The sequence below is a fragment of the Patagioenas fasciata genome, chromosome 19 (assembly GCF_037038585.1).
Source record: "Patagioenas fasciata isolate bPatFas1 chromosome 19, bPatFas1.hap1, whole genome shotgun sequence".
Classification (NCBI taxonomy): Eukaryota; Metazoa; Chordata; class Aves; order Columbiformes; family Columbidae; genus Patagioenas; species Patagioenas fasciata.
In genome coordinates, this window is record NC_092538.1 from 9,646,055 (window position 1) to 9,672,316 (window position 26,262).

Sequence of the window (26,262 nt, forward strand, 5' to 3'; positions counted from 1 at the left end):
CGTGTCTCGTCCTTCCTCCAGCGGGCGATTGGGGCTCGGGGCTGCGGGGAGGGGCCTCGGGACCGGGGGCGCGGGGCCGCTGAACCGCCGGGGGGCGCTGCGGCGGGAGGGCCGCCCGTCCCGTGAGGCACCGGTGCTTGCAGGAAGACGCTCTGGCCCGCCTCTCTCGGCTGACGTTGGACAACAAAGATGGCGGCGGGGAGCAGCAACTACTGGGAAGGCGAGTGGGGCCTGAGGGCGGCGGGGATGGGGCGGCCGCGGGGCCCTCCCGGCGCTCAGCTCCACCCGGGCAGCGCCGAACCGCTGCCGAGTCCCCTCTGCCCGCCTCGGGGGGGTTCGGAGCCCCGCGAGCCTGGAGGCTGCGGTGGCCCCGTGGGCCCCTCAGTCATGAGGCGGCGGAGCCGGGGAGGCCCGGGGGCCCGCGGGGAGGGGGCGGCACCCGGCGCTGGACCCTCCCGGTTGTGTCGGTTGGAGCCTGCGGGTGTTCAGCCGTGCCCCACCCTTTCAGCCTGGGGGGCTCCCTCGTTCTGTGAGGGCTCCGCCACGTCCCCCATTCCCCGCGGGGTTCCCTCTGGGGCTCCCGAGCGCTCTGTGCCAGCTCCGCTTGACAGAACCTCGGGAAGTCGCGTCCCCCCCAAAAGCTGAGGGTCCCCGTGCGGGTTTGTGACTTCTCCCCCGCTCTCGGCCGCCCTGTGCAGATCTCAGGAAGCAAGCAAGGCAGCTGGAGAACGAGCTGGACCTGAAGCTGGTCTCCTTCAGCAAACTCTGCACCAGCTACAGCGGCGCCCGAGACGGAAGGCGCGACAGGTATAGGTACTAGCCCATTTCTTTATGTTTTAAATGCTGCTTGTGGCGCTTGGTTTGTTTTTATAATTTACTTAATGCTGGTCCCACCTGTGGCTTTTATGTTTAAGCTTCTTAAGAAGCTCATTTCAGCATTTCTTGGTGCTGGCCTTGATGGAATATCAAGCGATATTGGCATGTGAGTCAGAAAGGTGTGTGGGCTGCAGCGCTGCTTCGTGAGAGCACATGTGTCACTTGGGGGAAGCTGAATTTAAACTTTAGTCTGTAAACGTGAGGTTAGTGTGTGAACTAATGATACAACTTTTTAACGCATTGCCTTATTTTCCAGTTTTTCTTGTATTAAACTAGCAGAGGGGTTTTCAGGGACTTTGCTATTAGGGGAATTGAGCCTTGTGTCTCCCAGGTGTGATCCCTGTTTTAAAGGTAAGGGAGGTGGAGCACTGAGCAGCTGTGTCTGATCCAAGGTTACGCAGGTGACCAGCCCTCCCTTCAGGAGTCATCGCTGTTTCTTTCTGGCTTTCTCCTAAGATGAATAGTAATAGTGAGAGCAATATATATGTTTTTTATATATAAACTTGATACATATGTATGTGTGTGTATATACATATATATATTAATAGTTTCTGTTTGCTTTAGGCAGATTCATGTTTGATTAAATAATTAGTATGATAAAACTTCTCAGGTCTTCAGTGTATGGGCTAGAGTTGAAGTCTTTCCTGCATTTCCACAGCACTAATTAGCAATTTCTCTGTCCCTGTGCACAACCTTTAAAAACTGCCATTCTTTGCTTATTAGCTGTGGGTCAAACACTGTGTGTCTGTGAGTGTGACTACTGTATGTATGTCTGTTTATATTTTTACTTATTTACTTCATTTGATGATTGAATCAGTTTTGAGCCTTTCCATGAATTTCTGGTTCTGGAAGCGTGAGAGGGCGCCAAAAATGATCATGTTACTCATGAATCAGAGTCCTAGTGTGTCTCTGGTTTCTAGCTCAATGCTGTTACTTGCCATGTAATCTAATTGGTTTAGTTATTTTTGCTGCCCTGTATAAAATTGACTTCTCTAGTGACGGTGTCCTACCAAAGCAAAGAGTAGACTCTGAAAGGCATTAGTTGTCATACGTGCAAACTGGTGTACTAAGTGTTGTGCTTCTATTCTGTTGCTTAGATATGACTTCTCATGGTGGTTTTAGCTTACCTTAAAAAGCAGAAGGAAGCTGTACTGTATGTAATTGTGATAAAATGTGTGGTTTGTGTTGCTCTGTAGAACATTGACTACTTAATAGGTCAGTGGGTTGTCCTAGCGCTGTTATTAAGGTGTGATAATGCAGCTGGTGTAACATGCTAATAGTGCAGTGCTCCCTCCTGCCAATAAATACCTAAATCAAGTTTAAAAGCTGGGGAGGGAAGGGCATTGGTCCTGGGTAAGTGCTGACAGTAGACAAGTGTTTGGTGTCATATGTACCAAGGAGAGGTGGTATTTTCCCCATGTGGTGCATGCCTCTAAGTTTTATCTGAACTAGTAACACCGTATGAGAATAGAATGTCATATTCTAGGCTTAATTCATCCCTCTGGGAAACTAGGTAGTGGAGCTTGCCACCACCTAACACCAGTGTTTTCTTATTACTTGCATTCATGAGAAGATATCCTACTTTTCAGTAACTGCTCTTCTTCTTTTTCCTTAGCTCTGACACAACTCCTCTCTTAAATGGATCAAGCCAGGACAGAATGTTTGAGACCATGGCTGTGGAGATTGAACAACTTCTGGGAAAGGTAACTCAAGTTACTCCAGTTTTACTTCCCCATCCAGGATGTATTGCAGTACAGGTTTCTGTGATGAACATTAGGAAATACTAGTGAGTGACAGACAAGTGTTCCTGAAGGTCTGTCCTTAGAGCCAGCTCCTTCACCTTACGCATTGTAACTGTCCTACAAGAATAAACTATTTCATGGTTTGCTTTTTCTTTTTTTGCTTCCTCTAGCTTACTGGGATAAATGACAAAATGGCAGAATACACAAACAGTGCAGGAGTCCCGTCCCTGAATGCTGCACTGATGCACACGTTACAGCGTCATAGAGACATATTGCAGGTAACAAGTGCTTTTGTTTTGTTGCTTTGTTTGGGATAATTATTAGCAGTGTTGATATCGCTGTATGCTTGAATATCTTACCAGAACATTTAAATTCCACTGATCCATCTCTACATTTCTTCTCTCCAGGTACCCCAATTAGTGAACTCTGAGTTGAAAAAATAGCATTTTTTATGTCACGTTGGTGACTAGCACCTAGCTAAGAAGGAACAGTAAAACATTCAAACTTACATGGGTATCTTCTATATAGCAAAGGGGGAAGTGTACTGTAGCGAACTGTCTGGTCTCTGTGGTGTGTCACATAACAATATGAGAGGTAACATCACATTTAAGATAAGAAAATACAACTACTGTAAGAGCCGAAATTTAAAATACTTTGCATGAACTTCCAAGCATTTTTGATGTTAATTTCTTGCAGGTAATGTCTTGCAGTTGATGTTAGAGAACAGCTAGCATTTTATAAAGATGGTTTGATCTTGAGTATATCGTATTGTGAAATCGATCTCAGGATCCTAATTTCAGAGTAATTGTTTTATTACAGGATTATACGCATGAATTCCACAAAACCAAAGCGAACTTTTTGGCAATACGAGAAAGGGAGAATCTGCTGGGATCAGTACGAAAAGATATTGAGTAAGTCAGATTGTGTGTTGCAGTGATGGTGCGGGACTGCCCTTGGAGGACAGAGGTGGAAACAAACCCTCCTGTAGGAGAATACTTGACATGGCTTATTTGTCTGTGCTCTGAATAAAGCGAAAAAAAGCAACTTGAGTTCACAGCTCTTATTAAGGTTGTAATAAGATGCTGTTTTGTTTTGTTTGGTTTTTAACTATGAAAAGGAACTCATGTTTTTAAAGTAAAACTATTAAGCTATGCCGAATCACTTTAAAAGTGTCTTAACATCACTGGAACTTTTCTATTTGGTCACTTCAGAGTAACACAACTCGATATGTATGTAAATAAGTTCATGTTGTCTACTGAAAAGCCTCTGGAAAAAATGCTTTTCAATTTTTTTTTAAATGAATTTTAGATCTTATAAAAGTGGATCTGGCGTGAATAACAGAAGAACAGAACTCTTCCTGAAGGAACACGAGCACCTTCGAAAGTAGGTGGTGTTTGTTATTTACTTAGGTAAATAAGTAGGTGCCTGACTTTTCTTGGAGGTGAAACATTCTGAATTTCAAGTATGTGTGAAAACTTTGTCTGTTTGTAGATATATATGTTCACAATGGATGCCTTGCACTATGTATTCTATGACAGTGCTGCTGCTTACGCAGCTAGAGAAATATTTATTGCTTACACCGACTGCAAAATGCGTATAGTAGGTAGTAGTGAGGGTAGTTTTTGGAGATTTTGACTTGAGGATCTTGTCAACACTACGTGACATCTCCATGTTGTCTTCAAGGGCCTTTTGCAAGTCACTTGTGACTTTGACTTCATGCTTGGCCTCCTCTCCTAAGGAAGTAGATGTTTTATAGTATACTAACAGGGATAAGGGTTAAAAACAAACCCCATTTTCTGCCGTCAGGACAAGCAGCGCATTCCGGTGGAAGAGCCCTGGAAGGTTCATGTTTTCTAGATAGTCCAGGAGTCGCACTGATGTTCATCCCTCTGTGCTCTTGACTGTAGTCATGCACAACCTCAACCTTGCACAAGAGGGCAGGCTTTCATTTAAAATAAATCGAAAATGACCTGTGGCTTTCTCAAATGTGCTTTTAAAAAGATAACTTCAGCTTCTAGCCAGAACTGCACAAAAGGCTTTTACAGGAAGTTAAAACCAAATTCTTTGATTGTGGCTTACCCCCACTTTATCCTTGATTTTTCTTTAATATCTTTAAAACTTAAAAATTAATGTATTTAAAGCTTGAATTATGACTTTCGTTAAGGTGAATTTATTATTAGAAATGTATGATCAGGAAATGTAAGGTTTCCAGAAACAAAACAAACAACAAACAAACCACAGCACGCACACCAAAAAAAACCTCAAACCAAACAAAAAATCCCCAACAACGGTCTTAATATTATGGAGGTCAGTGTTATCTGAAACGCTCTATCTTTCATATATATTTTTATTGGAGGGGTAGTAAATACTTTTATATCGTTGGCATTTTGTTAAAGAAAACTACAAATGAAATCTTTCTGGAGCTGTAAAATATACGTCCAAGAAACTGACATTCCTGCGAGTTCACTATTTTGAGAAGTTTGAAACAAGAGAGAAACTGAAACCATTTTGTAAACATTTTGCATGTGTCTTCAGAATTTGAGCCCAGCGTTCATTGAGGCATCCATTACTTTGGTCTCTTTAAACACACTAAATCCTCCAGTACGATTTTAGGATAAAAATGCATGAAAAATAGAATTTTAAAAGGCAGTTCAGAAACAGTTAAACCATCCTCTAGGTGGTTATTTGAAAATGTCAAGGCTTTAAAAAAAACAACACTGAGACAAAGAAAACAAGAAATAAGCGTGACTTGGGGATCTTTAGGAAGCGGGGCCAGAACTAATGATGGAATCCTGTTGCAAGGTGCAGATAACTGTAAGGTGTATGAAGAAATGTGGTGTAGAAGCAGAAGAGAAACTTGGCGAGAAATCAAAGCTTGCAAGATGTTCAAAACTTCTGAATTGAGAATCAGTAAGCTCAGAAATAGACACTGGCAGAGGAAATCATTAGAGACTTTCAACATATTTGTCTTCAGAGAAAGCAATTAATGAGATGGTAGTGCCAAAAAGCTGTAAAAACTAGCAAAAGGGCCCAAAAAATCACCAGGAGCTGCAGATTACACCAAACATGTTCCTAGGATAAACTGACAAGCTTTGTGTGAGTCTTTATGCTGAATATTTGCAGCACAGTAAATCATGGTGCTAGACTAATTGATAAAACTATATTATTGATATATATATATAGTCACAAAGACACAACAGTAAAAATTCAAATGTAGTTTCAGTGGAATTGCGAGGCCTATGAAAAGAGCTTGTAAAATGGAGATGGGAACATAAGCGTATTACTATTATATGCTGCAAAGTAATGAAATAATGCCACAGGAATGATATATTCATATCAAATAATTGGAATGTTCGCTTGGTCTTGACCCTGCTTAATTTATGACATTAAGTACTTTAACCTATTACATATTTATTCCATGAGGTGGTAATGGAGAACATCTGAGCTATTACCCACTGCAGAACACCAGACTCATCTGTCGGCCTTTTGCTTTATGTGCTACCATGTGAGACTTGAGTTGAGTCTTGGTGGCGTTTTCCCAGAGTGCTCTTTAAAACATGCGGTGGGGTTGTCTGTGGTGGGGTCTCACTTGGGAGTAAGAGGAGAGAGAGAATTTAAGGATCGTTTTACCTACATCTGGAAACAAATTAATGTCTAAATTTTTTAATAAAAATGTTAACACTGGTTAATTGAAATGAGGCTGGAAGACAGGTCTCGTCGAATATTGATGCCCTGTTAATATTTGTACCTAATACCTCAGATCTTATGTCAGATGCTTAAGGAAATACCCGGTCTAGCACGGTCGTGTTTGTGGTAGATTTTTGAATGCTTGTTTTCTTGGGTCTGTGCCATTCAGTAAAGGTGTTTGTCTCATCTTTGCTGTTTGTATACTTTTGGCCAGGGAGGTAAAGAAGCCATCCTTTTCTTTTGTAATACTGTTTTCCATCTAAAGAGAACAATTTTGATGAGTAGACCTAGCTTAGCATTTTAAAAACTGCTCTGAAAAGTGCTGCCTCAGAGAGAGTCCTGTCACTTTGGTATTTGCCCTGAGAAATTCTGCAGTTATTGATGAGTTATAGTCTAAGTCAGCAAAGGAGGGACTAATGTGGTTGATTAAATTCGCAATATTGCATCTGCGAGTGAAAATTTCCCTTGTGTTAGTGCTTGCGTTGTGTGTGCGTGATATATCAGGTGAATTTGTGTGAAAATTGATAAAGGCTTCCAATATTTAGGTAGAAATTACAGATTTTTTTAGCTATTATGAATTCCTAGCAAAATTAGTTGAAAACCACACCACTTACTGTTCACCAGCACTTGCTGTCGTAGCTTTGTTCTCCTGTTTCAGGACCACTGTATGACAGCGCTTTATTACTCAACTCCAGTGCTCAAAAATGAGTGATTTTTCCTTTCCCGAAGCAGGAGCCTGTGCAGGTACCGTGAGCTGCGTTTTTAATTGAAAGAGAAAAGAGGAATAAGAGAAGTGAGCAACAGAAATAACGGGAATCTGCAGCAGTTGTGTAATGGTGCTATTAATAATACATACCTGATTCACGGAGATGATTAGGATAAATGAATGTTTGTGCAGTACTTCATATATGTGAAGTATTCTGAAGTACTAAATATTGTTATTACTGTTGCGTTTCATTTTGCAGCAGAACTATTTCAAATTTCCTGTTGTTGGGGCAGAAATGGCGACATTTAGTAAAGAATAATCACCGGGAAACTGCTTTCAGACTTTGTTTGTACTACAGTCCAGATCTTAATAGAGGGAGTGACTTGTTGTCCGTTTTTCCTCTGAATATTGGTATTGCTTACAAATTTCCACTTTGGTACCGATTTGCACAGAAAAGTCAGCTTAATGAGACACTGGGGGTTTTTGATTCTAGGTTTGTTGATCTGGGAGCAAGCGACCGCTTTTCTGCCTTCATTCGGTTTCCTTTTCTTTGTTACCCCTGTTCTTTGCTCTGCACACCCTGACTTCCATTCGCTGTGCTGTTGCTGCTCAGGTTCCCCTGGATTTCAGCGGGCATTCGGTGTTGGATTAAATCAGAAGAACTGCTGTTGTCCCCTTTTGTCCCCTCCCTCGCCTCCAGTGGCAGGGGACACACACAGATGCCTGGGCAGTAACTGCTCCAGCTCACACGGGGTTCACCGCCGCTTCTCCTTCGTCTTCTCTTGGAAAGAAAGAGACTGTAGGAAAACCAGCTAATTCACTAATTCCCTCTTCCTTCCCAAGGTGGCTGGGGAAGCCGCAGGGAGGGAGGAGCGCAATGAGCCACTTCCATGGGCGCCTACTCTGCAGCCTCACGACTGCTCAGCTCCGCTTTCCTCAGGCCCAATAAGGGGGTTTTTTAATCACAAAACTTGCCTCTAAATGAAGCTTTTTTTTTTTCATGTCATAGCAGAATATGGTGTTCTCATCACTTCATTTTCTTAATGCAGATTTTAACTGAAGCAGCACCTGATAATGAATAATTTTCTTTGCTTTATCAGGGTTATGAGTAAACAAAACGGACTCTGTTATAAAAGGCCAGTCCGTGCTATCCATGGCCGTGCTTTGGACTGTTTGCCAAGAAGCCCCGATACGGTGTAATTTGGCTGCAGGTTTGCAGTGCAGTGGTAATGGAAGGCTGCAGCACTTTGTCTATTGAACTGGAAGGTACAGTGCAAGGAGAGATTGAGGAATCCGAGTTAAAATGCTTCTCTGCCGACCGTTAATTGCAAGAGCTCTGGCAATGGTGTGTCACTGTTTTCCCAAACGCGGTTAAATAGCGTTGACTTGTTTGTTTCTGGAATAGGGAAGTTTGGGGAAACTATTGCGTTAAAAGTGCGTGGTGGTGCCTCAGCTAGCCAGTGACTGTGGTAATTAATTACCTTACTGACTGATTGACCATTGAATATCCAAAACACGGGCTTTTTGGGTAGGGCTATGATCTCTGTCTGACTTGCAGCACATATAAAATGGTTCTCAAGGAAGGGATTTGAACCAAGGAGGATTTTTAGTATTGTAAAAGCTTAGAGGTGCACAACGGTTTACACTCTAATCCCGTTTCAAAATAGAATTCTGGCTTTTTCTTTCTGCTTCATCTCCTGTTAATGCGGGGTTTTCTCAGGTGCAGTCATGCATCAGTGATTCCTTCCTTTAGCCTTGTATGTGTGTGGAACTGAAGGGGTTTTATTTCCCAGCCTGCTGGCAGAACCTCTATCTCTTGCAGATTCGTGGCAGAATGACACGAGGCCACTTAATAAGTGGCTGGATTGGCTTCCCTGTGACAGCCCCAGACTGAACGTGAGACTTGGACCTATCACACACTTAACTGCAACACCAGGCTGAGCACAGCTTACCTGTTTTCTTATTTTGATAGTAAGTCCTGCTCAGCGAGGGAGACGGTTCGTGTCTTCTGGAAAAAAAGAAGCTGCACTGCCCGTTGTGTGGCTGCAATTATATGGCTGCATGAGCAAGTTATTGAAGCAGTTTAATGAGAATTTGGGGAGGTTCAAAGCTTGCAGGCAATGAAGGAAGATGCTCTTCTGGGTATCGTTATTATTTATAAATAACTTAATAAAAGAACATGAAAATCAGCCAAGCTCTTCAGGATTTAAAAGAGGTTTTCCCTCTAAAAATAGCTTGTGCTTCATTAGAGTAAAATCAACTAGTGCTTTTCATCTTCCTGTGCTGTATTTAGGACTTTAAAAACCAAACCTACCCCAAAGCACTGAACCGAAGATAATACTGGTCTCACAAGGTTTATTTGCAGGTTTTCCTTATGGTTGGACTGGTGTAAAACTACTGTAATTGATTAATTTCCCTAACGTTGGTGACTGTTGTGAAACAGCACTATGCCCTTGATTTGGGGAGAGGGAGGGATATAAAACAACACTTCAAACTTCAGAGCTCTGTGTTTGCCTCTGAAGTTTGTTGCTCCTTTCAGAAATAAACAAGTCAGTGATGTATGTTTTATTTGTTTTTAGCTTTCCTTTCAACACTGTTTCTTAACTAGGGCAGCATTCCCCCTCCCCGAGGTCTGTATTGAAATTAGGACTTTGACAAATATGAAATCCTTCATACATGGGTTGGTTCTGAAAAGTAGGTGCCTCATTTGAACAGAATCAACAATTGTGAGGTTTTATGGAATTTATTTTGTGGAATCTGAGGATCACTTATTATTCTAATGCAGCATGGCATTTTTTTTTATTGGGGTGGCTGTGAACTTAATTATTCTTTAAGACCAGAAGTACTTGCATATTATTTGCCATTGGAACCACCAAGCTGTTGAATGTTGTTTCATGTATTATGGATATGTTAAATAGGGATTATTTCCATTTTTCTCAAAAACAGGGTGTTCCTCTGGAAAAGTTATCGTATTACTGTATAAAAGCCCTTCTTGAGTTTATTTAATTTGAGCCTCTGTACTAATGCATCAGGATGATGTTCTCATCATTCTTAGCTGCTGCGTGGTAGGCTGTGCAGATACCTCATGTGTTTTACCAGTGGTTTGATGAAGGACGTTGCCTCCCATCTACTGAGGATACTTTCAATGAAATCCATGCTGGTGAGCAGCACTAGATCCAGTTCCCACCAAAGCATGTCTGTTGCTTGATAACAAAATTTTGCTTAGAGCTTTTCAAGGCCCTTAGTTTTGTTGTCAAGTGAAAGATGCAGAATGCTCTCCTCTCACTGGAGAGACTTATTTATGTTGAGTATAGTTGCAATTCTGGAAGAACACACCTTGTTTGGTCTTAGATGAAAAGACAAGCCTAAGAATGCAGTGAAATTGAGTCAAATTGAGATCTTCATCCACTAATGAATTGCATCCTGAATTTGGGTTGCAGACGTTTTAAATAAACGTAGCGTGCCCTCTAAATTTTGAACCACAGCTCTTCTTTATATTGTATAGTTAACTATGCAGTTTTAGGAATTATTGAATGAAACCAGATTAACAAGCAGGTGGATAGTTGTAGCATTGGGTACTTCAGCCACGTCCTGGATGAAAGCCATGTAGTTTTCTACATCTACCAAACACAGCCCCAAAACCGCCGGAGGTGAAGACGCAGTTAGGAAGCAGAATACATTTCTATCAATGTGTATTTTAGGGTTTTATACTAAATTAAAATTGGATTGTCATCCTAGGGATAACTGTCACTTCAGATCTGTGTTAGCTTCACCGGAAATTAAAAATGTACTAATTACAAAGTTGTTTGTAAGATAGGGCTCTCCTGGAAGGTATTCCCCCGTGTGTTCTCTTTTCTTGGTTACTTAGGAGTATGTGTGCAGAACAGTGTTTTAGCTTTGTCTAGCTTTAGTCAAGAACCACTGAGCTAGAAAAGTGCCACAATATCATTTTTTGTCAGATCAGTGTTGGATTTTGAAGGCTGTTCCTACTTGTATACATTTCCAAGTGGTGCTTGGCTTTGAGGGTTTTTTTCGCTTTAGTTCAAGGTATAATCTAAATTATATGTTTTAATCCAGAGGAAATAATGAAAACAGCTCTCCCACTGAATGCTGGTTCTGCACACAGCGTGTAAAATTTGAGGAAATGCCGATATAGTCCATTAGTAAGTTACTGGAATTGTTCTGACAGTTGTGGTTACTGATAATGACTTCCAGTAAGGCCTGCTCTCCATTCATTTACTCTGTTCCTATGGGTAATAGGGAGCAATTACACGGGAGGGTCAGTCTGTCCAGGAAGGTTCACAACCATGAATAAAGCCTCTGGAAACCTCCGGAAAGCTCCTCATGTGGCTGGTGGTGCCATCCAGGCATTGGCTTTCTGGGCACTAATAGGCAACCAGCTGCTGAGCTTCATTTAGAGGATTGGAGCTGTTTTCATTTTCAGTTTTTAACTGCGTTCTTGGGGCAAACTGTACACTGCAGATTGTTGAGGAGGCTCTTATTTCCTTATAGATTTGCTTGAAAGGAAGAAGTATTGCTGTTGTTCAACCTCTTGGGACTCTCCAACATCAGACACTCTCCAGTAGTCTATGTGCCAAAGAGCTTTCTTGGCTAACTCCTCTTTTTGCAGAAACATTTCTTTCACTCTTGCTAATTCCCAGACAAGTCCATGGAGTTCAGTGAGGGTGCAGACTGTGCCCTTTGGAAATCCAGAAGAAAGAACCCGTTGGTGTTCTCGGACCTGTGAAGATGGATCTGTGGGTTTGGGGGTCTCCAGCATCACTGGTGTTTGCCTGCATCCATTAAATTGTCCTTTAAACTGAGTTGGAACAACTTACCTTTTGATTGGTTGTGGTGCAACTGTAAACATGTTTACAGGTGTTGGCTGAAAAAGAAGTACTTAGCTTATCTTAAGTCCAAATTGATAAGCTATTGAGATATTTACTTAATGATGTAACTGGGAGTCCAATTTTTAGTGAATTTTGTGCTGTAGCATTGCAGAGTGGAGGGTGGAGAGAGCTACCACCAGTTTATTTTACTGGAGATCCTTTAGCAGATTCTTCCCTAGAGGGACAAGCATGCCTCTTGCATGTTTCTGATACACGATGTACACGTGAACCATCCGGAAAGACATTTAACACCAAATAATGTGGGTTAACTCCTGCAGAAATAAAGGTAACTTGCATGTTTAGAGTTTGTAGGTGTGTTGTTTTTGTTCCTTTGGAGCAAATCTATACATTGACTTAGTGCTCACGTTTGTACTGGTTTTAAGTTCGATTGCTGTAGGCTCTTATTTCATCCTGCCTACTGCAACAGAGAGCATGAAAACATTTTATCTCCTTAGCATCTAGATTTATGCTTTAATTAACATATCAAGGAAACCCATGGAAGAGAGCGGTTTGCGTTGATACTTGAACCTTTCTCTGTTTTCAGAATGGTTTCTGTGGGCAAGCTTTTCATCCCTGGAAATGCGTATTTTACTTCACAGCTTTGTTTTTGGCCAGCTAGCTCTTCTCGTGCTGGAAATGCAAGATGTAGTCAAACATTCATTCCCTGTATTGTGCATTCATTGCAGGTGCTACTTCTGTTCTTTTGTAAATACAGGAGTAAATTTTGTGTTGTCTACACAGTCCTCTAGTGTAAATTTTCTCTCCTTGGGTGTTGTGTACCCCAGGTGTGTTTGTCTCACTTGTGTTGGGTCTCAGGCCATGAGTAAGTTCTACACCAATTTTTGTCTTCATTAGCGACTGCAGGAAACTCCAAACTTGCTAAGCAGCTCCAGTGCAATTCACTTTGACACTGATTCAAATCAAGCTTGAGATGTCTTGTGAAACCTGGAATATCTTGTTTGTGGTCACAGGAAAAAAAAGCTGTGTTCTGCTTAATGATCTTCAGAATCGTTTAGATTGTAAGGTACAGTGATGGCAAGCAGGAAAAATGAGTTGGAGCTGGGTTTTTGTGTGTGCACAGTGTTTCTTTCACTTGTTAGGTGTGATTACTATGATGGAAATAACTGACAGTATAGGTCTGATTTGCTTCATCATAATCTGTATATTTGTATTAGAATATCAAGTATGTTTCCAGTATTTGCGCTCCTGGAAGCTCCTCCACGTTGCCTGGTGATCCAGGACTGTGCAAACACACAAGTTGTAGTGCAGGCAGTTTGAGGGAGCCGAGCCTAGAGATTAATCCTGCGGTTAGAGAAAGAACCAAGTACAATTATTGTTTCTGCAATTATTCTTTATGAAAGCAAGAAAAGAGTTATCAAGTGCCACATTAGTTTATTCTAGAGGGAGTTTCCCTAATACTTTTAAATCATTCTTTGTCATAACGTTGCCCTTAATTTTACCTGAAGGGTTTAAAGTGCGTTGTTGAGTTGTGTGCAGATGAGTCGTATTGCTGTACCTTGTTTCTGGCAAGTGCTTGTGTTGGATATTTAGCTAATAAGTCAGCAGCAAAATATATGGGTAAGGGAGAATCCCAGTCCTCACCTGGGTAATCATCTCTATGACTGAATTTTAACTACTGGCATGGAGATTGGCTTTAAAAAGGACAACATAATATGCTTGCTTTAGTTGTGAAAGCTTGATGTGATGGGCATGCTTCTTTTTTATCCTAAAGGCATATTGCACTTAATTTTTGCTTTGGATTCATTTACCTGTCTGCATATTTAAATGACAAACTGCACCATCTTTTCTGAAGCCAGCAGTTGCCGAGAGGCCTGATTATTTCATTTGCATGCCTGCCGCTCTTGGATTTGTGCCATTTGTTACAGTAGGTGGTTGCCTCAGCATCTTTCAGCGTTTCTTTCGTATAGTATTTTTAAATGGCTTTGTGAAAGTGCCATCTGTCTCGACAGGTGAAAATGCAGAGCTTATTGAAACTAATGGCAAATCAGATTAATATTGCCCAGAACCATCGTTTGCTTGCTTGGCTGTTCGTGAAGTCATGTCCACTGGATTTGTTGTCTTTGCTTGGAAGGCAGAAGAACAAAGTCAAGAGAAGTCGTGTTAAGTAAACCTGTGTGCTTCCCAGCTATTTAGTACAGACCTAAGAGTTAGTTCAGTCTGCTCTTATCTACACATCAGGCATTCTGTTGAAAATTCACCTGCTGTGTCTTGAGAAACATTGATCTTATGACTTCCAATGCCTGTTAAATGCCTTGTGTTGACATTTGCATCCAATGCCCATGTTTATTGATATTGAGAACTGTTTATTACTGGGCTTATACATTTCTATTAACTTCTGCCTGTCGTCATTTTACAGGTAGCTACATTTCCAGGGTTTATTTTTCTGTATGCCTATACATACATAAATCAAAATAATGCAGTATAATATAATTAAATGTGAAGCTTTTAATACTTCACAGAATCACAGAATGTTAGGGATTGGAAGGGACCTCAAAAGGTCATCTAGTCCAATCCCGATTAAGTAATAAAACAGCCTAACTACAGCTTTCTCTACCATAAAAAGCAGTCGGTGTTTTGCTGCAAATGGACAATCCTGATTTTTTGTGCTCTGAAAACCTTGGAGAACATCCTAGTTCGCTTAAGGTCTCCAAATGTGTTCAACTTCCCTGTCATCTTCAGTTCATCAAAATGAAAATAATTCATAATAATTCATCAGCTAAATGGACAAAGAGCTGGTAATGCTGGTGATGATTTTTCCAGGGTAGGTGGTGCTGTTTGTTTTGTGTTTGTAGGGTTTTGTGTTTGTTTGTTTTTAATAGGACTCTTCTAGCAATGTTTTGTTCCACAGAATTTTTAGAACTGTGATTTATTTCCAGCTGGGCTGCTGATATATTTTTGTTGTTAATAAATACCTTCTTTAAATGATGCATTCTTGTGCACCATTCTTGCTTTTCAGGCCGTTTTCTGATGGTTTTGCAGTTTATTCTTATTATGCACTGCCCACACATAACACTTGTCTGTTAGAGACTATCTATATGAAAGGCACATTCTCAGCTGAATTTTGTTATCTTTGAAAATCAGCAATTACAGAGATCTTTAATGCATCACTTTTCCATTCTGCTTGCCTTGGGGACATCATCAGATGCTGTAAGACTTGAGACTGCTTACATTATTTTGTGTACACTACTATGGTGTTTTACTTCTCTGTGCCAGTGGTAATAAATACCACACAGCGCAGTGAACTCAAGTGGGTTTATTTGATTAAACCAATGTACTTGCAACTGATGTGAATCTTTGGAGTTGGGCAGGGAAAAATGTAATGAAATATAACAAGGGAAAGTGTGGAGTCTTGTAGCTGGGTAGGAACAACCCCAGGTTCCAGTATAAGTTGGGGAATGACCTATTAGAGAGCAGCATAGGGGAAAGGGACCTGGGGGTCCTGGGGACAGCAGGGTGACCATGAGCCAGCACTGGGCCCTTGTGGCCAGGAAGGCCAATGGTACCTGGAGTGGGTTAGAAGGGGGTGGTCAGTAGGTCAGAGAGGTTCTCCTGCCCCTCTACTCTGCCCTGGTGAGACCACATCTGGAATATTGTGTCCAGTTGTGGCCCCTCAGTTCCAGAAGGACAGGGAACTGCTGGAGAGAGTCCAGCACAGGGCAACAAAGATGCTGAAGGGAGTGGAGCATCTCCCGTGTGAGGAAAGGCTGAGGGAGCTGGGGCTCTGGAGCTGGAGAAGAGGAGACTGAGGGGGGACCTCATTAATGGTTACAGATATCTAAAGGGTGAGTGTCAGGAGGATGGAGCCAGGCTCTTCTCGGTGACAACCAATGGTAGGACAAGGGGTAGTGGGTTCAAACTGGAACACAGGAGGTTCCACTTAAATATGAGAAGAAACTTCTTCTCAGTAAGGCTGTATTTTAGGCAGTCCTCCCAGCAATGCTACATAGAAACCCAGTTCACATGTGGCGGCGAGGGGGAAGAGGCGCGTGTTATCGAGGTCTTTCTCTTGCAGATGGTGTGTGTTCTGTTCCCCACAAGCATCGTTTAATTCTTACCCAACTGGCATTACTATAGAAAGAATTTGCCTTGTTAACCACCGTAAAACAGCGTTTGGTAAAGCAGCTCTGAAGCGGCGTTTTGAGGTGTTATTACCTGGAACCAACTCTCACGTTTTATATTTAATTATGTTTTTTGAAGGTGTGGGCAAGGAATGACCAGGATTAAAAAGTTGTAAAATTAGGTGCTTTCTTCTCTGATATTCCTTTCCAAACTGTCTTGGGCACCTTGTACACATAAATTAGTTATCATTAATTAGCCACGAGTCATGGAGCCCATTCCCCTTTTTCTGTCCTCTCGGTGCTTTGTGTTCTCCTGTGCATCTGCTCCTGCAGGCCCTGAGGAATTGCGGCTCCCGAGGCCACGACGAGGATCTTCTCCAAAAACTTTCATTATATTTACCAAATCTATGTAGTAGCAAAAAGTGACAGCATCCTGAAATAAGACATTCTAAGGGCAGATTTGTTAAGGTTTGTTTTATAGAGATCATTGTTTTCATAATCTAAAATAATACTTAGTGCTTGTTACTTTTTTTAACCTCATTTTTTTCCTTTTGGCTTTCAGCTCAGATCGACTGATAGAAGAAACAATAAGGTAGGAATGAACTTAATAATTTTCATTATCTTCTGTACAATCAGAGTTTATATTTAATTGTGTCTAAAGATATCAGTCATTTTATTTATACAATAACTGTATTGTTTACGACTCGCAGTATTACAAGGAAGTGGTGGTGTGGTATGGTATTTTCCTATTCAATGTTGATGTAATGGTGTGGCTTAAATATTTGATTCATGTGCATTTCTGTTTAAGGGTGAATAGCCCCTACAAAACAAAGGGGGTGATGGAGCAGAGTGAATCTCAGGTTGAGCTGTTAAGGCCTTTTCCAGTAGTCAAGCTGTTTCTTCTCACAGCAACGCTCTTCTACAACACAATTTTCTGTAATCCTTCAAGTATTTGGCACCCTACTGTGCAGCTGATATAGGTGATGGCTTTTACCACTAGAGCTTCGGAGGTTATTGCTGTTGTATAGTTGTTTATGTGTGTTGTGGCTTTTTTTTTTTACATGGTTTGAATACTTGAATGTTCTCTAACTGATCTAGAAACTTTAGAACTGTAGCATCATGAATTACTTTTATCATCTGTGCCTGTCCCGCTTTTCCATTGAACTCTGGGATTTTGCAAACCAATAATTCAGAGTGCCCAACCTAATGGTTTTAAATTTTAGATTATTGCTTTAAAAAAACAAAAGGAAGAAAGATACACTTTCAGATAATGCATGTACTGGCATAAGGCATCAAGAAGAGTAGTTAGAGGTGCTCTGTGTCCATTAAGGGCTGGCTAGCTTAAGGGCACAGTGGGCTCAGTATAATTAACACGGTGGAAAAATGTGTTAAACCACATTAATGTGCAGTGATGAACCAGAAGCGGTCGGTCCAATAATCTCTGAAAATGTTGACATAATCTCACTGCAGCCTTGTAAAGATATTTGCCAAACTTGGCACAGTTACTATGAATATTTGTTTTACTTTGGGTTCTAGTCCTTTCCTGATAAATACTCCTCTCCTTTATTGCTTTGCTTCCATGCTTGTAGCCCTACTTTTTCATCTCATAAAAATGCTTAATGTTTGTTGAATCTCTTTTTTGCTGCTGCTCCAGTAACTAGAGCATTAAACAGCATATGGTGATTTATTAAGCTTAATATCCTGCAAAATGACTCAGATTGTATGATTTGAGCTCTTCGCCTCACCTCTTGATGACTTGTCATCAGAGAAGCTGGAGTTCGTGCGTGTGTGATAAGTGAAACCTCCGTGTCGATTCACCCATGCAAGGGAACGCAGAACAGGGCAGGTACTCAAATACTCATCAGGTTGCTCCATCAGTTCCGAACCTGCTCAGGGGCCCTGTGGTGCCATCAGCGGGTGTCCTGATGGATTAAAAAATGGTTTGAGTTTCATTTGCGTGACCTGCAGACCCACGGTTGACTACAAATCGTCTGTCTCCACAGTGGCAGCTTCTCACGCAATGGTCCCCAACACGCAGCTTAGGTCAGAGCTCCTTGGCGCTCTCTGCTGAAAAATTCCTTCTGATAGGAAATGTACTTCGATTTTTTTAGAAGGCTGGATTTCAGCAGTCTTTGTTGCACCGTATTTTATCTGTAGTAAACCAACTTCTTCTTGTAACCCTTGCCAAAAATGTCCTGCGTTTCTTTTTGTAGAAAAAGAGCTTGTTTAGTAACTACATTGAGCAGGAAATGTAAGTCCATTTGTATCATCTTAATTCAATTTCGGCTCTGTCAAAACCAAGGTGAATTTTTTGTTTTACTCTTTTTCTTGTCATCCCCCGTAATTGCAAATGTTCAGGTATGGTATTAATTGGTAATAAATGCTACTGCATTTCAGGTGAATTTACCAGACAGATATTTCCCCAGCTTCTGATAATCAATTGCTTTACATGTTGTAAAGCAAGTAAAAGAGGGAATTGTGCAGGGGGAGCTGTTTGAATACGGATTCATTGGGTGAAGTGAGATGTAATTACCTTATTCTGGCTACCAATACTGCTCTGTCTTCAGGGTTTACATCTACTGTAGTTCATTACTCATTATTTGGGTGTAATTCAGGAAGTTAAATCACTTTATTTTTTGAATGGTCGTTATTAAGCAGGGGTTCTAGGCACTGGAAAGCATTTTTCTGTGTGTGCAGAGGCTTTTGTTGAGAAGCTGGACACCGGTGACCCCGTGGCAGCGCTGACTGTGGAAGCCTTGATCCAACATTTTATAGAGACAAGAAACACACGTGCAAGAGAACTGATGGGCAGCTAAGCTGAAATTATTCAGTAACTAAAGCGATAAGTAGTGCTGTCATTCCAGGTGTTTCGTTAGACCTAAACTTTTAACCAATGTTTAAATTAATGACGTGAGATGGGTTCTTACTGCAGCATATTTCTTTCTAGAAACGAGTGGGATGTGATACTTTGTACTGCAGTTCTTTGGGAACAGTGCTCGCTTGTCTTGGCCATATTTAAATACAAGCATAGATTTTGTTTAATATGTTTGGTGTTCTCAGGTTTTCATTTGCAAACATTATCACTTCTCCAAAATAGCAAGTGATTTTTTTCTTGTTTTCCAACAACTTATATTTTTAGATTGGCTCAGCTTGATTTTTTTTCCATAGTTTTGCATTTACAGCGTGACAAGTTCTTAGGGTTTTATTGTAATACTGTTTCTGAGACCTGATCCAGGCTGATTTTTTTTTAGTGCTTGAATATTAACAGATTGGACTATTCCACTTCTATGCTGAAGGCAGACTAAAACCATAGATTTAATTTAAAAAATATCACCTTACATATTTAGAGTATTTCTTTAGGTAATGATTAGGATGCAATAAAAGGGGGGAAAATCACTTGCATTGAATCTTGACTTTACAGAATAGAAAGGCACGAATTAGATTTTGAGACTTAGCTCTTTTCAGAAGATCCTTGCCAGAGTGCCAAGGCAAAATCACCTGCGTTTCTGGGGGAATGTTCCTTTTGTTTTCATCTTGGGCTTCATCAAAAGACACAGAATCACAGAATTGTAGGGATTGGAAGGGACCTGGAAAGCTCATCCAGTGCAATCCCCCGCCGGAGCAGGAACACCCAGCTGAGGTTCCACAGGAAGGTGTCCAGGCGGGTTTGAATGTCTGCAGAGAAGGAGACTCCACAACCTCCCTGGGCAGCCTGGGCCAGGCTCTGACACCCTCACTGAGAAGAAGTTTCTTCTCAAATTTAAGTGGAACCTTTTGTGTTCCAGTTTGAACCCGTTACCCCTTGTCCTTTCATTGGTTGTCACTGAGAAGAGCCTGGCTCCATCCTCCTGACACTCACCCTTTAGATATCTGTAAACATTAATGAGGTCACCCCTCAGTCTCCTCCAGCTCCAGAGCCCCAGCTCCCTCAGCCTTTCCTCACACGGGAGATGCTCCACTCCCTTCAGCATCTTTGTTGCCCTGCGCTGGACTCTCTCCAGCAGTTCCCTGTCCTTCTGGAACTGAGGGGCCACAACTGGACACAATATTCCAGGTGTGGTCTCCCCAGGGCAGAGTAGAGGGGCAGGAGAACCTCTCTGACCTACTGACCACCCCTGGGTGCGGCGGCGTGCGCCTGTTGTCCCCGCTGTGTCGGGAGGCAGAGTCTGTTGGATCGCTTGAGCCTACCCAGGGTTCGAGTCCCGGAGCGCGGGACAAATATCAGTTTTTAACTTTTGAAGGGAAGTTTGGTTTCTTGCGTACCCACAGCGCTCCTGAGCATTCAAGGACAAACTTGAAATGCAAGTGAAATTTTGAGGAAATACGCTGCAAGCTCAGAAATTTGTGATGCTCCTTATCGTGGAAGAGATGGGTGGGCTCTTTTTGGCTGTGACTGTGGCCTTACCTAGGAGATATTTCCTTAGTAGTGCAGCAATCTTTGATGTACTTCAGCAGTGCTTTAATGTTAAATATAGAGAGCAGGATACCATCTGGTTTTAGGAACTTGGTTTACACCCAAGTGTAGCAGTTCAAGCCAGTGCAGCGCTGGGAACAGTTCATGCTGGTTTCCAAATGAAACGTTAAATCAAGGTCATCTTGATTCCAGTAAAATGCATTTAATCTTTCATTGTAAATTTTGTCTGGAAGTTTCAAAACAGAATAAAAAATGTATCCTTGATTTGGGGAGATTATGGTGTTGAGTAACTAAATGGGGCCAATATTGTGAATGGGAACAATATGATTAATTCTCTAAAAAAAATAACGCGTTTGTCAGTGGAGAAATGGCAACAATATGTCAGTGAGCATATGTTAGGGATGGGAATGAAACCAAAACTGTCTAATGAAGGATATGAGGAAGCTGCAATACTTAGGACTGAACAAGACAAATCTGTGGACATATCCCTGGAGCTGTTTTCTGGGACTGCTTGAATTTCATAGTCTCATTTACTGATATAAAGGCTTAGAGAAACCAGCTCATGTTTGGAGTGATCAAATTATACATGAAGAGCAGTGCTTTCTGCTTGAATTTTGACTTGTTAATGGTAGCTAGAAGCCAGTTAAACTCTTCTTCATGGATATCACAATTACATTTCGTTACTAGACCATATCGTAATAAAAATGGTAATCACTACGGTTGTTTTTTTTCTTCAGAACATTTCGGTAAAACCTCGTCTGCTGAGCTGTATTTTTCAAAATACTGAGTAAAAGAAATTAAGAAGGTTCCAGTCTTGTAACACGTCAACTTAAACAGTTACATCCTGCCTTTTAATGTGGAATGGACAGTTTCTCTCCTCAGATGTTAAAGCAGGAACCTTGTGTTCCATGATAACCTGTGATAATTATTTGCAAAGGCATTTTGGAAGTGTCTCAGGAACACTTTATATCCTGGCAATCATCTCATATTTTCACTTCTGTAAATTAGTGGATGCCTTAATGAATCATTCGATGCCTCTAGAGGAGAGTTTATAGATCGTGGAAGGAGGGGCTGGCCACTTGGGGAGAATCTAAGGCTGCTGTCAGAGGGTGTAGGGAGGCAACTAGGAAAGCTAAGGCCTCCTTAGAATTAAACCTGGTGAGAGGGGTCAAGGACAACAGGAAGAGCTTTTTCCAATCCGTGGCAGATCAAACTAACACCAGAGGCAATGTAGGCCCACTGATGAACGAGGTGGGTGCCCTGGTGACAGAAGATACAGAGAAGGCAGAGTTACTGAACGCTTCTTTGTCTCTGTCTACTCTGCCGAGGCTGTCCTGAGGATCCCGTACCGCTGAGGCCCCAGAGGAAGGCAGGACAATGTTAAGGACTTTGCCTGGGTTGATGAGGACTGGGTTAGGGAGCAGTTAGGCAATCTGGACATCCATCAATCCATGGGTCCGGATGGGATGCACCCGCGGGTGCTGAGGGAGCTGGCTGAGGTCATTGCTGGACCATTCTCCATCATCTTTGCCAAGTCTTGGGAAACAGGAGAGGTGCCTGAGGACTGGAGGAAAGCAAATGTCACTCCAGTCTTCTTAGACACATATGCACTGTTGGGGTAGGCAATGATAGAGTTCTTTTTCTTCTTTTCCTCCAGCTTCATTTTTACTTTCTTTTCTTGGAATTTTAATTGTATTTAAATATCGTCAAAGACCTGGTGACCCTTTGTCCCAGCTTGATTGTCCAGAAAGCTGGCGTACAAAGCTCCGTGAGCTGTCTGGGGTCTCAAACAGCACGTTCACTTTGCATGTTGATTTTTAATTGTGAGTCAGCTCTTATTTGCTTAATACTCCTGTAACCATCATATCCTGATGGCAGACAAGAAGTTTCATCTGCTGTCCAGAGTGACAGTAATTATGGGGCTTCTGTGATTAAACAAACTCCTGAATTTCAAACTCCTGCCAAACCTTTAGGTTTGCTTGTAATGTAGTGACAGTTTGTGTTGGGGTTAGGGGAGATACGCCAAAACCCTGCCTGTTTCAAGAAATCACAGTGTTTCCAGTTGTTAATGGCTTATATAAAAGAGAAATCATTTAAGTGTCAAGGATAGAGATTAAGGGAGGAAATGTGGTTTCATTCATATTGCTTCAGCTCATTCATTGTTCTCCACAGAAGCGTTGCCTGCCTGCTTTCCTTGTCTCGGAGCTGTAGATTATTCTTAGCACCAACAACTTGATCCACTCTTTTTTTTTTCTCTTCTCCAGCATTGCCATGGCAACTAAAGAAAATATGACTTCGCAGAGAGGGATGTTGAAGTCAATACAAAGCAAGATGAATACCTTGGCTAGTATCCTTTCCTAAAAATTCGTGCTGCCGCTGCATAAGAAGAGGTACAGTAACATTTTTCACTCTGTCACTTGGCGATCAAAATGCTTTGCGATGTGAGTGGCTGCATAACCTGTAGTGGTGGCGTCATTAGTGACAGACAGATGATGTTTTTACCAGTCTCACTTCATAATGTGACTGGAGCATCTTAATGATGAATGTGGTGAATAAGTTGTTTTTACTTAAATTCAAATACGACACATAGATCAATGTAGCTTAATTTTTAAGCAGAGATCTGCAATGGCGTTTTGTGGCCTTCCCTGGCGTATGTTTTTGTAAAGGTATAATTTCATTTTACTTCTTGCCTTTTGCTTTCAAGCCTGTCCAGAACTGAAGCTTGTTATGGTTTACAGCTAAGAGTATGCCCTTGTCTGTCACAGTCTTGTGGATGTTAAGATTTTGGCTTGTTGGTTTCTTTTCATACTTTGTGCTCATGGCTAAAGAACGTGCTGGATTGTCAAGTCATGCATGTTTGTCATTTTCCCACTTACTCTTTCCTTTCTGTCAGAAGGGCCAAAAGAGCAACATTAGTATCATTTGATTAGACAGATTACATCCTGAAGAGATGTATCTTGGTAAGCCAGAAATTTCATTACAGTTCTTAGCAACTGGCAAGAACAACAAAAAAAACTCGATAAGCTTTGGCCTTAATAGATCCTTGGTTCCAAAGACACGAAGCTCTGAAACTTATTATCTTGTTGGCAGTTGTATTTTGTACATTAAAAGATAGATTTACATCCTTATGATTTTACAGTAGGAGGGGTTCTCCCTTACGTGCTGTACTTGAGCAGTGTGTAGTCATGCAACGTACATGATTTTCTCACTCAAATGCCTTTGGTTGTTCCCTTCACCAGTAACACAATTCCATTAAACAAACTCCACAGATGGTTTATATAACTGCCCCATTTTTAATTCATTCTCATTTAAACACAATTATTAAAAGTAACTAAGCCTCACGTATTTGAGATTAAAGTTCATCAAACGCTGGTAATTTCGGTGATCAGGTGATGAATTCCGTGTAAATGTGAACTCTGAGCTGTTCTGTTCTCTCTTTAATCTGTCTGTCTGTCATTAGTGAAGTACAGCTGTAATCCTGCTAACTGTCATCTAGGGGGTTTTATGCATCTGCTTTCTCCAGCTTGGGAGTAGTTCTGCGTTTCTTGCAGCATCGGGATTTCCACACACAGACTTTGGGGCTCATTAGTGAAGAGGCCGTTTGCTGATATGCCCTTGACTCAGACTCCTTAAAGATCGGTTTCCTGCAGTGAACAGCCTGATTCAAAGGATCAACCTTCGGAAACGACGAGATTCCCTCATCTTGGGTGCCGTTATCGGCATCTGTACCATCTTACTGCTTCTATACGCTTTTCATTGATGGATGTTCCCCCACGGACTCTGCTAAACTCATCACCACCATCCCTCTGCCCCCCAAATCGAGGAAAAGTGAGTGGGGGACACAACAGACTTCACACAGCCGGCTCGGTGTGGCCGGGGTGTCACCGTGACGTCTGGAGCTTGTGACAGTAGAGAGCAACACTGGTTTGGGGTTGAAGCTGCAGTGTTTCTCCTTCCCTGCCATACATCTTCCTTTGGTTACATTTTCTGGGATTTGTTTGTCTTTAATTCCCTTTCTCACTGCAAGGTAGGTGAATACGGGATGCTTACCAGGACGGGTGGAACCGTTTCTGTGTCTGGTGTTGGCTGGTAGGTGGCAAAAGATGGTTGTGCTTGCCTGGGGTGGAAACTCCTCAGGAAGCCGGTTTCCTCCATAGGCCAAGCACAATACCGAACACAGAATATTGCAGCTTTAAGCCATCAGGTTGCTTTACTACTAAATACATGTTCTGCAATTCTTTTTTAACTCATGGTTGAGATACTAGTTATTTCTGCATAATTTGTGCTGTGGCAACTGTGCTTCACACCAATTCCTCGAAGTAAAAAAAGGGTTGTTCGGTTTACTTTTTGCACAGAATACGAATAAACTACCCTCTGAGGAACATTTGTAAGGTTTCTTGTGGCTTTAAAGGGACTGATAAGTCCCTCCTTGTAAAAAGGGAGCACAGTGTCCCAGCAGCTCTTCACTGTAGTGTTCAGTCATCTGAAAAGTGACCAAACGTGAGCTCACCAAAAGTAGTCTTTTGGGTGTAAATACTTGGATTTTGGCTGGCATCATAAAGGTCTTTGTAAAGACACGAGAAACAGTTTGAAAAGTCTATATTGTAATTTAGATAAAGTTATTCTAATAGCGTTAATATTTTTACACTGCAAGTAGGATATAATCTAAACTGTCAATTGGAAGTGATGATGGTTATACCTGAGGCAAACGTGTCTGCGTGCAAAATTTTTGGACATAACTCCTCATAGTAAAGAGTTGAATGTATGAATAGCGAAACAAGTATTATTTACCATTATCTGGGAGTAAAGACAGATTTTTGTCCAGATGTGCAACATGAATCCTGTTGTGTCTGCATCTCTAAACAAAGCTGGCGTCAGGAATGGCTTCGGCAGCGCAGATTTACAAATTGTACAGATTTTTCTGCTCTTTCAACCGCCCTTTCCCATCTGTCATATCATAACCCAATACATTCAAACTGAGGCACTGAAATATCTTTTTAAGAACTTGATTAACTCATTTCACAATCAATTCACAGTGCTCCGAACAGATTTCACCTGTCCCATTACCCACACATGTCAGATACTCTCCAGGTTCTTTTCTGGAACAGAATCTAGCAGGACAGACACGGTTTTTACTGCTTTTGATAGTGTCTGTGAAGTACCTGTTGGTTGGAATAGACACTTGTGCCTGTGTGTGAGCAAAACAATACCGTTGCTCCTAAAATATTTGTATGGATTTAAAGGCTTATTTGCAGATTAATAACTTTGTGCTAAAAAGTCGACAAAAACATGTAATCAGCCACCTCATCAGTGGGATTAGAAAGCATTTGGAATTATTACGTATAAAATTGTGGGGCTTTTATTTTAAATAAAGGGTGGTTATTTGGTTGACTTGGGATGTTTCTGGTTGGAAAGGAAATGTTTATTACAGGGGTTTATGAAAAGCCTTGATGGATAAAGGAGATTTATTAATGAATCTGTGTTGGGAGATCAAACCTGTTCTCCCTGATGCTTCTTCTCTGATTCCACCACCACCCTAAGGGACCGTGATCAGCAGCTCTGCTTCTGTTTAGGATTTGTAGGATATGGTTGCTATATAGTTGGCAATATGAGATCTGCAGTACCGTAAATAAATCCATTTATTTAATCTTATAACCAGTCTTTTTACTGGACTGAATTGATTATTTGGTGCATATATTTAATCTTATTGTGTGAAAAAGCTGCTATGGAAAATATGTAGATTGTAATAAATATGTAAACATAACTGATTTTTTTCATGTTATGAAAATGTTATGGAGGAACTGATATATTTTAGTATAAATTAATGGAAATGTGCTGAATTATCTCTGATAAAGCTTTACTGGAAACG

General features: G+C 41.4%; 1 protein-coding gene across 3 annotated transcripts; it reads left to right on the top strand.

The window, feature by feature from the left end:
* Window positions 1-153: 153 nt before the first annotated feature.
* GOSR1 (golgi SNAP receptor complex member 1) lies at window positions 154-26,262 on the top strand. 3 transcript variants are annotated; one of them, XM_065853239.2, is made up of 9 exons: window positions 154-220; window positions 699-813; window positions 2,492-2,579; window positions 2,789-2,896; window positions 3,438-3,529; window positions 3,927-4,001; window positions 16,542-16,571; window positions 22,658-22,740; window positions 24,029-26,262. In XM_065853239.2, the coding sequence occupies exons 1-9, from the start codon at window positions 190-192 to the stop codon at window positions 24,151-24,153; spliced, it is 747 nt and encodes a 248-aa protein (XP_065709311.1). In that variant the 5' UTR covers window positions 154-189; the 3' UTR covers window positions 24,154-26,262. The 3 variants fall into 3 exon arrangements, with proteins under 3 accessions (XP_065709311.1, XP_065709312.1, XP_071672930.1); XM_065853240.2 differs by having other exon boundaries at window positions 699-807; XM_071816829.1 differs by lacking the exon at window positions 24,029-26,262 and adding an exon at window positions 23,945-24,015 and having other exon boundaries at window positions 22,658-22,783.